Source organism: Nilaparvata lugens, chromosome 3 (assembly GCF_014356525.2).
Source record: "Nilaparvata lugens isolate BPH chromosome 3, ASM1435652v1, whole genome shotgun sequence".
Taxonomy (NCBI): Eukaryota; Metazoa; Arthropoda; class Insecta; order Hemiptera; family Delphacidae; genus Nilaparvata; species Nilaparvata lugens.
Genome location: NC_052506.1, coordinates 88,464,456 through 88,476,143, shown reverse-complemented (window position 1 = coordinate 88,476,143; position 11,688 = coordinate 88,464,456). Strand labels below are relative to the sequence as shown.

The following is an 11,688-nucleotide window of genomic DNA, read 5'->3' as shown; positions in this document are numbered from 1 at the left end:
TGTGTGCATGCGCATAGAGATGTGAACAATATGAACAACAGCTGCACGATGGTGAGTTGAATGATTGAAGTTGACTCAATATTTAATGATGAGCTAATTAAATATACTCATAAAGCTTGCAGCCTTTCCTAATTTTTAACCTACTTTTTTGAAAATGTGGCCATCAACATGACTTCTTAGACACTGGCGTTTCATTTTAAGCAAGGCATACTACATTTCATTCAAAATACTAGGCTTAAATTAAAAATATATAGGGGTATTATATTGGGATTCTTTCAAAGTTGTACTCTGCTTTTACTCAAAGTGTTTCTTCCTTTTCTACTGTGTCCTACTTTTACTGATTCTCTTTCTCTATATCTGTTGCCCGCAGGAAAAAGAAGTTGAGGAAGGTATGCTTACCCTGGCCACATTTCTGTCACCGCTGTATTTGACTTTGGCCCCTGAGTCATTCAAAAATCAAACAAAATTTGAACGCGAGGCGTCAGAATGCCGGCTGGGTTTGAAGCCAGGATGGCCTTTCTTGGGGGTGACCGCATGTATTGATTTTTGTGTGCATGCGCATAGAGATGTGAACAATATGAACAACAGCTGCACGATGGTGAGTTGAATGATTGAATGTTGAAGTTTACTCAATATTTAATGATGAGCTAATTGAATATACTCATAAACCTTGCAGCCTTTCCTAATTTGTAACCTACTTTTTTGAAAATGTGGCCATCAACGTGACTTTTTAGACACTAGCGTTTCATTTCAAGCAAGGCATACTACATTTCATTCAAAATACTAGGATTAAATTAAAAATTTATAGGGGTATTATATTGGGATTCTTTCAAAGTTGTACTCTGCTTTTACTCAAAGTGTTTCTTCCTTTTCTACAGTGTCCTACTTTTACTGATTCTCTTTCTCTATCTCTGTTGCCCCCAGGAAAAAGATTTTGAGGAAGGTATGCTTACCCTGGCCACATTTCTGTCGCTGTTGTATTTGACTTTGGCCCCTTAGTCATCAAAAATCAGACAAAATTTGAACGTGAGGCGTCAAAATGCCAGCTGGGTTGGAAGCCAGGACGGTCTTTCTAGGGGGTGACCACATATATTGATTTTTGTGTACATGCGCATAGAGATGTGAACAATATGAACAACAGCTGCACGATGGTGAGTTGAATGATTGAATGTTGAAGTTTACTCAATATTTAAGGTTGAGCTAATTAAATATACTCATAAACCTTGCAGCCTTTCCTAATTTTTAACCTACTTTTTTGAAAATGTGGCCATCAACGTGACTTCTTAGACACTGGCGTTTCATTTTAAGCAAGGCATACTACATTTCATTCGAAATACTAGGCTTAAATTAAAAATATATAGGGGTATTATATTGGGATTCTTTCAAAGTTGTACTCTGCTTTTACTCAAAGTGTTTCTTCCTTTTCTACTGTGTCCTACTTTTACTGATTCTCTTTCTCTATCTCTGTTGCCCACAGGAAAAAGAAGTTGAGGACGGTATGCTTACCCTGGCCACATTTCTGTCGCCGTTGTATTTGACTTTGGCCCCTGACTCATTCAAAAATCAAACAAAATTTGAATGCAAGGCGTCAGAATGCCGGCTGGGTTTGAAGCCAGGAAGGCCTTTCTGGGGGGTGACCGCATGTATTGATTTTTGTGTGCATGCGCATAGAGATGTGAACAATATGAACAACAGCTGCACGATGGTGAGTTGAATGATTGAATGTTGAAGTTTACTCAATATTTAATGATGAGCTAATTAAATATACTCATAAAGCTTGCAGCCTTTCCTTATTTGTAACCTACTTTTTAGAAAATGTGGCCATCAACGTGACTTTTTAGACACTAGCGTTTCATTTCAAGCAAGGCATACTACATTTCATTCAAAATACTAGGATTAAATTAAAAATTTATAGGGGTATTATATTGGGATTCTTTCAAAGTTGTACTCTGCTTTTACTCAAAGTGTTTCTTCCTTTTCTACAGTGTCCTACTTTTACTGATTCTCTTTCTCTATCTCTGTTGCCCCCAGGAAAAAGATTTTGAGGAAGGTATGCTTACCCTGGCCACATTTCTGTCGCTGTTGTATTTGACTTTGGCCCCTTAGTCATCAAAAATCAGACAAAATTTGAACGTGAGGCATCAGAATGCCAGCTGGGTTGGAAGCCAGGACGGTCTTTCTAGGGGGTTACCACATATATTGATTTTTGTGTACATGCACATAGAGATGTGAACAATATGAACAACAGCTGCACGATGGTGAGTTGAATGATTGAATGTTGAAGTTTACTCAATATTTAAGGATGAGCTAACTAAATATACTCATAAACCTTGCAGCCTTTCCTAATTTTTAACCTACTTTTTTGAAAATGTGGCCATCAACGTGACTTCTTAGACACTGGCGTTTCATTTTAAGCAAGGCATACTACATTTCATTCAAAATACTAGGCTTAAATTAAAAATATATAGGGGTATTATATTGGGATTCTTTCAAAGTTGTACTCTGCTTTTACTCAAAGTGTTTCTTCCTTTTCTACTGTGTCCTACTTTTACTGATTCTCTTTCTCTATCTCTGTTGCCCACAGGAAAAAGAAGTTGAGGACGGTATGCTTACCCTGGCCACATTTCTGTCGCCGTTGTATTTGACTTTGGCCCCTGAGTCATTCAAAAATCAAACAAAATTTGAATGCAAGGCGTCAGAATGCCGGCTGGGTTTGAAGCCAGGAAGGCCTTTCTGGGGGGTGACCGCATGTATTGATTTTTGTGTGCATGCGCATAGAGATGTGAACAATATGAACAACAGCTGCACGATGGTGAGTTGAATGATTGAATGTTGAAGTTTACTCAATATTTAATGATGAGCTAATTAAATATACTCATAAAGCTTGCAGCCTTTCCTTATTTGTAACCTACTTTTTTGAAAATGTGGCCATCAACGTGACTTTTTAGACACTAGCGTTTCATTTCAAGCAAGGCATACTACATTTCATTCAAAATACTAGGCTTAAATTAAAAATATATAGGGGTATTATATTGGGATTCTTTCAAAGTTGTACTCTGCTTTTACTGAAAGTGTTTCTTCCTTTTCTACTGTGTCCTACTTTTACTGATTCTCTTTCTCTATCTCTGTTGCCCACAGGAAAAAGAAGTTGAGGAAGGTATGCTTACCCTGGCCACATTTCTGTCGCTGTTGTATTTGACTTTGGCCCCTGAGTCATTCAAAAATCAGACACGTTGTATTTGACTTTGGCCCCTGAGTCATTCAAAAATCAGACAAAATTTGAACGTGAGGCATCAGAATGCCAGCTGGGTTGGAAGCCAGGACGGCCTTTCTTGGGGGTGACCGCATGTATTGATTTTTGTGTACATGCACATAGAGATGTGAACAATATGAACAACAGCTGCACGATGGTGAGTTGAATGATTGAATGTTGAAGTTTACTCAATATTTAAGGATGAGCTAACTAAATATACTCATAAAGGTTGCAGCCTTTCCTAATTTTTAACCTACTTTTTTGAAAATGTGGCCATCAACGTGACTTCTTAGACACTGGCGTTTCATTTCAAGCAAGGCATACTACATTTCATTCAAAATACTAGGCTTAAATTAAAAATATATAGGGGTATTATATTGGGATTCTTTCAAAGTTGTACTCTGCTTTTACTGAAAGTGTTTCTTCCTTTTCTACTGTGTCCTACTTTTGCTGATTCTCTTTCTCTATCACTGTTACCCGCAGGAAAAAGAAGTTGAGGAAGGTATGCTCAACCTGGTCACATTTCTGTCGCCGTTGTATTTGCCTTTGGCCCCTGAATCATTCAAAAATCAGACAAAATTTGAACGCGAGGCGTCAGAATGCCGGCTGGGTTTGAAGCCAGGACGGCCTTTCTCGGGGGTGACCACATGTATTGATTTTTGTGTGCATGCGCATAGAGATGTGAACAATATGAATAACAGCTGCACGATGGTGAGTTGAATGATTGAAGTTTACTCAATATTTAATGATGAGCTAATTAAATATACTCATAAAGGTTGCAGCCTTTCCTAATTTTTAACCTACTTTTTTGAAAATGTGGCCATCAACGTGACTTTTTAGACACTGGCGTTTCATTTTAAGCAAGGCATACTACATTTCATTCAAAATACTAGGCTTAAATTAAAAATATATAGGGGTATTATATTGGGATTCTTTCAAAGTTGTACTCTGCTTTTACTCAAAGTGTTTCTTTCTTTTCTACTGTGTCCTACTTTTACTGATTCTCTTTCTCTATCTCTGTTGCCCGCAGGAAAAAGAAGTTGAAGAAGGTATGCTTACCCTGGCCACATTTCTGTCGCCATTGTATTTGACTTTGGCCCCAGAATCATTCAAAAATCAGACACGTTGTATTTGACTTTGGCCCCTGAGTCATTCAAAAATCAGACAAAATTTGAACGCTAGGCGTCAGAATGCCGGCTGGGTTTGAAGCCAGGACGGCCTTTCTCGGGGGTGACCACATGTATTGATTTTTGTGTGCATGCGCATAGAGATGTGAACAATATGAACAACAGCTGCACGATGGTGAGTTGAATGATTGAATGTTGAAGTTTACTCAATATTCAATGATAAGCTAATTAAATATACTCATAAAGGTTGCAGCCTTTCCTAATTTTTAACCTACTTTTTTGAAAATGTGGCCATCAACGTGACTTCTTAGACACTGGCGTTTCATTTTAAGCAAGGCATACTACATTTCATTCAAAATACTAGGCTTAAATTAAAAATATATACGGGTATTATATTGGGATTCTTTCAAAGTTGTACTCTGCTTTTACTGAAAGTGTTTCTTCCTTTTCTACTGTGTCCTACTTTTACTGATTCTCTTTCTCTATCTCTGTTGCCCGCAGGAAAAAGAAGTTGAAGAAGGTATGCTTACCCTGGCCACATTTCTGTCGCCGTTGTATTTGACTTTGGCCCCTGAGTCATTCAAAAATCAGACAAAATTTGAACGTGAGGCGTCAGAATGCCGGCTGGGTTAGAAGCCAGGACGGCCTTTCTTGGGGGTGACCGCATGTATAGACTTTTGAGTGCATGCGCATAGAGATGTGAACAATATGAACAACAGCTGCACGATGGTGAGTTGAATGATTGAATGTTGAAGTTTACTCGATATTTAATGATGAGCTAATTGAATATACTCATAAACCTTGCAGCCTTTCCTAATTTTTAACCTACTTTTTTGAAAATGTGGCCATCAACGTGACTTCTTAGACACTGGCGTTTCATTTTAAGCAAGGCATACTACATTTCATTCAAAATACTAGGCTTAAATTAAAAATATATAGGGGTATTATATTGGGATTCTTTCAAAGTTGTACTCTGCTTTTACTCAAAGTATTTCTTCCTTTTCTACTGTGTCCTACTTTTACTGATTCTCTTTCTCTATCTCTGTTGCCCACAGGAAAAAGAAGTTGAGGACGGTATGCTTACCCTGGCCACATTTCTGTCGCCGTTGTATTTGACTTTGGCCCCTGAGTCATTCAAAAATCAAACAAAATTTGAATGCAAGGCGTCAGAATGCCGGCTGGGTTTGAAGCCAGGAAGGCCTTTCTTGGGGGTGACCGCATGTATTGATTTTTGTGTGCATGCGCATAGAGATGTGAACAATATGAACAACAGCTGCACGATGGTGAGTTGAATGATTGAATGTTGAAGTTTACTCAATATTTAATGATGAGCTAATTGAATATACTCATAAACCTTGCAGCCTTTCCTAATTTTTAACCTACTTTTTTGAAAATGTGGCCATCAACGTGACTTCTTAGACACTGGCATTTCATTTTAAGCAAGGCATACTACATTTCATTCAAAATACTAGGCTTAAATTAAAAATATATAGGGGTATTATATTGGGATTCTTTCAAAGTTGTACTCTGCTTTTACTCAAAGTGTTTCTTCCTTTTCAACTGTATCCTACTTTTACTGATTCTCTTTCTCTATCTCTGTTGCCCACAGGAAAAAGATTTTGAGGAAGGTATGCTTACCCTGGCCACATTTCTGTTGCCTTAGTATTTGACTTTGGCCCCTGAGTCATTCAAAAATCAAACAAAATTTGAACGCAAGGCGTCAGAATGCCGGCTGGGTTTGAAGCCAGGATGGCCTTTCTTGGGGGTGACCGCATGTGTTGATTTTTGTGTGCATGCGCATAGAGTTGTGAACAATATGAACAACAGCAGCACGATGGTGAGTTGAATGATTGAATGTTGAAGTTTACTCAATATTTAAGGTTGAGCTAATTAAATATACTCATAAACCTTGCAGCCTTTCCTAATTTTTAACCTACTTTTTTGAAAATGTGGCCATCAACGTGACTTCTTAGACACTGGCATTTCATTTTAAGCAAGGCATACTACATTTCATTCAAAATACTAGGCTTAAATTAAAAATATATAGGGGTATTATATTGGGATTCTTTCAAAGTTGTACTCTGCTTTTACTCAAAGTGTTTCTTCCTTTTCTACTGTGTCCTACTTTTACTGATTCTCTTTCTCTATCTCTGTTGCCCACAGGAAAAAGAAGTTGAGGAAGGTATGCTTACCCTGGCCACATTTCTGTCGCCGTTGTATTTGACTTTGGCCCCTGAGTCATTCAAAAATCAAACAAAATTTGAACACAAGGCGTCAGAATGCAGGCTGGGTTTGAAGCCAGGATGGCCTTTCTTGGGGGTGACCACATGTGTTGATTTTTGTGTGCATGTGCATAGAGATGTGAACAATATGAACAACAGCTGCACGATAGTGAGTTGAATGATTGAATGTTGAAGTTTACTCGATATTTAATGATGAGCTAATTAAATATACTCATAAAGCTTGCAGCCTTTCCTAATTTTTAACCTACTTTTTTGAAAATGTGGCCATCAACATGACTTCTTAGACACTGGCGTTTCATTTTAAGCAAGGCATACTACATTTCATTTAAAATACTAGGCTTAAATTAAAAATATATTGGGGTATCATATTGGGATTCTTTCAAAGTTGTACTCTGCTTTTACTCAAAGTGTTTCTTCCTTTTCTACAGTGTCCTACTTTTACTGTTTCTCTTTCTCTATCTCTGTTGCCCCCAGGAAAAAGATTTTGAGGAAGGAATGCTTACCCTGGCCACATTTCTGTCGCTGTTGTATTTGACTTTGGCCCCTTAGTCATCAAAAATCAGACAAAATTTGAACGTGAGGCGTCAGAATGCCAGCTGGGTTGGAAGCCAGGACGGCCTTTCTAGGGGGTGACCACATATATTGATTTTTGTGTACATGCGCATAGAGATGTGAACAATATGAACAACAGCTGCACGATGGTGAGTTGAATGATTGAATGTTGAAGTTTACTCAATATTTAAGGTTGAGCTAATTAAATATACTCATAAACCTTGCAGCCTTTCCTAATTTTTAACCTACTTTTTTGAAAATGTGGCCATCAACGTGACTTCTTAGACACTGGCGTTTCATTTCAAGCAAGGCATACTACATTTCATTCAAAATACTAGGCTTAAATTAAAAATATAAAGACGTATTATATAGGGATTCTTTCAAAGTTGTACTCTGCTTTTAATCAAAGTGTTTCATCCTTTTCTACTGTGTCCTACTTTTACTGATTCTCTTTCTCTATCACTGTTACCCACAGGAAAAAGAAGTTGAGGAAGGTTGCTTACCCTGGCCACATTTCTGTCGCCGATGTATTTGACTTTGGCCCCTTAGTCATCAAAAATCAGACAAAATTTGAACGTGAGGCGTCAGAATGCCGGCTGGGTTAGAAGCCAGGACGGCCTTTCTTGGGGGTGACCGCATGTATAGACTTTTGAGTGCATGCGCATAGAGATGTGAACAATATGAACAACAGCTGCACGATGGTGAGTTGAATGATTGAATGTTGAAGTTTACTCAATATTTAAGGTTGAGCTAATTAATTATACTCATAAACCTTGCAGCCTTTCCTAATTTTTAACCTACTTTTTTGAAAATGTGGCCATCAACGTGACTTCTTAGACACTGGCATTTCATTTTAAGCAAGGCATACTACATTTCATTCAAAATACTAGGCTTAAATTAAAAATATATAGGGGTATTATATTGGGATTCTTTCAAAGTTGTACTCTGCTTTTACTCAAAGTGTTTCTTCCTTTTCTACTGTGTCCTACTTTTACTGATTCTCTTTCTCTATCTCTGTTGCTCACAGGAAAAAGAAGTTGAGGAAGGTATGCTTACCCTGGCCACATTTCTGTCGCCGTTGTATTTGACTTTGGCCCCTGAGTCATTCAAAATCAGACATGTTGTATTTGACTTTGGCCCCTGAGTCATTCAAAAATCAGACAAAATTTGAACGTGAGGCGTCAGAATGCCGGCTGGGTTAGAAGCCAGGACGGCCTTTCTCGGGGGTGACCGCATGTATTGATTTTTGTGTGCATGCGCATAGAGATGTGAACAATATGAACAACAGCTGCACAATGGTGAGTTGAATGATTGAATGTTGAAGTTTACTCAATATTTAATGATGAGCTAATTAAATATACTCATAAAGCTTGCAGCCTTTCCTTATTTGTAACCTACTTTTTTGAAAATGTGACCATCAACGTGACTTCTTAGACACTGGCGTTTCATTTTAAGCAAGGCATACTACATTTCATTCAAAATACTAGGCTTAAATTAAAAATATATACGGGTATTATATTGGGATTCTTTCAAAGTTGTACTCTGCTTTTACTCAAAGTGTTTCTTCCTTTTCTACTGTGTCCTACTTTTACTGATTCTCTTTTTCTATCTCTGTTGCCCGCAGGAAAAAGAAGTTGAAGAAGGTATGCTTACCCTGGCCACATTTCTGTCGCCATTGTATTTGACTCTGGCCCCTGAGTCATTAAAAAATCAGACACGTTGTATTTGACTTTGGCCCCTGAGTCATTCAAAAATCAGACAAAATTTGAACGTGAGGCGTCAGAATGCCGGCTGGGTTTGAAGCAAGGACGGCCTTTCTCGGGGGTGACCCCACATGTATTGATTTTTGTGTGCATGCGCATAGAGATGTGAACAATATGAATAACAGCTGCACGATGGTGAGTTGAATGATTGAAGTTGACTCAATATTTAATGATGAGCTAATTAAATATACTCATAAAGGTTGCAGCCTTTCCTAATTTTTAACCTACTTTTTTGAAAATGTGGCCATCAACGTGACTTCTTAGACACTGGCGTTTCATTTTAAGCAAGGCATACTACATTTCATTCAAAATACTAGGCTTAAATTAAAAATATATACGGGTATTATATTGGGAATCTTTCAAAGTTGTACTCTGCTTTTACTGAAAGTATTTCTTCCTTTTCTACTGTGTCCTACTTTTACTGATTCTCTTTCTCTATCTCTGTTGCCCGCAGGAAAAAGAAGTTGAAGAAGGTATGCTTACCCTGGCCACATTTCTGTCGCCATTGTATTTGACTCTGGCCCCTGAGTCATTCAAAAATCAGACAAATTTTGAACGCGAGGCATCAGAATGCCGGCTGGGTTTGAAGCCAGGACGGCCTTTCTCGGGGGTGACCACATGTATTGATTTTTGTGTGCATGCGCATAGAGTTGTGAACAATATGAATAACAGCTGCACGATGGTGAGTTGAATGATTGTAGTTTACTCAATATTTAATGATGAGCTAATTAAATATACTCATAAAGGTTGCAGCCTTTCCTAATTTTTAACCTACTTTTTTGAAAATGTTGCCATCAACGTGACTTCTTAGACACTGGCGTTTCATTTTAAGCAAGGCATACTACATTTCATTCAAAATACTAGGCTTAAATTAAAAATATATAGGGGTATTATATTGGGATTCTTTCAAAGTTGTACTCTGCTTTTACTCAAAGTGTTTCTTCCTTTTCTACTGTGTCCTAATTTTACTGATTCTCTTTCTCTATCTCTGTTGCCCACAGGAAAAAGAAGTTGAGGAAGGTATGCTTACGCTGGCCACATTTCTGTCGCCGTTGTATTTGACTTTGGCCCATGAGTCATTCAAAAAACAGACACGTTGTATTTGACTTTGGCCCCTGAGTCATTCAAAAATCAGACAAAATTTGAACGCGAGGTGTCAGAATGCCGGCTGGGGCTGAAGCCAGGATGGCCTTTCTCGGGGGTGATTGCATGCATTGATTTTTGTGTGCATGTGCATAGAGATGTGAACAATTTGAACAAGAAGCTTTGTCATTGAACAAGTTTGAAAGAATATGACAATTTCTACAGTTCAATGATAATGATAAACAAATTCTACAAAATGAAGTTAGACATGATAAACTGTTCAAGATTAGGCCAGTTGTAGACACCCTTATTGAGAAATTTTCTTCATTTCCAGTTGAAGAGAACTTGGCAGTTGATGAGCAAATGTGTGCTTCTAAGGGTCGACATCAACTTCGCCAATATATGCCAGAAAAGCCACATAAGTAGGGATATAAACTTTTTGTGCTCTGTGGCATGTCTGCCTACTCCTACAATTTGAGATACCGGTACACACAGGAAAAGAAAATGATGCTGCTAACAGACTCTCAAGTGAACCAGATTTAGGCGCAAGTAGCAAGACTGTCATTAGATTATGCAGAACTATCTCTGACAACAAAAATCACAAAGTATTCTTCGAAAATATTATTATACTTCTGTAGGGGCTCTGACATTTCTAAAATCAAGAGGAATACTCAGTTTGGGAACAGCTCGTTCTGATCGAATTCCAAACAGCAAGTTGCAAAATCTGAAAACAGCTGAGATAAATCTTTTCCTTGAGGGACCACATATGGATTAAGTAATGTTGATGGATGTGATGTTTCATCCTTGATGTGCATGTCTACATTTGTTGGAACCAATCCGGTTGAGAAAGTAAAGAGGTTCAGAGCCAAGTTAGAAACCAAAAGCAGAGTCAAAGTCAAAATAGAGCCAAGAAAGAAACAGAACTTGTTCCATGCCACAATGCTATTTTGCATAACAATGGGTGTTTGCATTCAAAATAATTTGAGTTACAACCCATTATGTGATACACCATTTTAAAGGCCTCTTCGAAACGAGAAAGATGACATCAATAGAGATGTTCTATGATACTTTTATAAAAAAATGGTGGCTGATTGAAGTTTTGGTTTTTAAATACATAATTGATAAAGTTCAATCAGCCGCCATTTTTGATAAAGTATCATAGAACATCTTTATTGGTGTCATCTTTTTCGTTTCGAAGAGGCCTTTAAAATGATGTATCACACAATGAGTGTTTGCATTTGATATATTTTAGCTACAACCTCTCATTTCTTTGAAAACTAAAACTTCAATCAGCCGCCATTTTGGAGACAAGTATCATAGAACATTTTTATTGATATTATCATTCTTGTTTTAAAAATGCCTTTAAAATGATGCTCCACACAATGGACGTTTTCATTTAAAATATACCAGTTACAACCCCTAAGTCTCCCCTTAAGAGGGGTTGAAATTCAGTTGTACGTCAAAAGATATAGTATTTGACCAATAACTTATCCTGAAAGTTACATTATTATATCTACAATAGTCTCCAACTTATAAAAGGGTTCCCATACATATCACTCACTCTGTATATAAAGTATATTTAGAAGAATTGTGTTCAGATTTGGACATGACAGAATTTGTTTCAGTACAAGCAGACAAAGCAACAGATGTGTCCTGTACTAGCCAGT

General features: G+C 37.7%; 1 protein-coding gene across 1 annotated transcript; it reads left to right on the top strand.

The window, feature by feature from the left end:
- Positions 1 to 4,556, top strand: LOC120350298. Its single transcript, XM_039422939.1, has 6 exons — positions 1 to 51; positions 371 to 598; positions 1,478 to 1,705; positions 2,585 to 2,812; positions 3,671 to 3,964; positions 4,284 to 4,556. The coding sequence occupies exons 1-6, from the start codon at positions 31 to 33 to the stop codon at positions 4,386 to 4,388; spliced, it is 1,104 nt and encodes a 367-aa protein (XP_039278873.1). The 5' UTR covers positions 1 to 30; the 3' UTR covers positions 4,389 to 4,556.
- Positions 4,557 to 11,688: the final 7,132 nt, after the last annotated feature.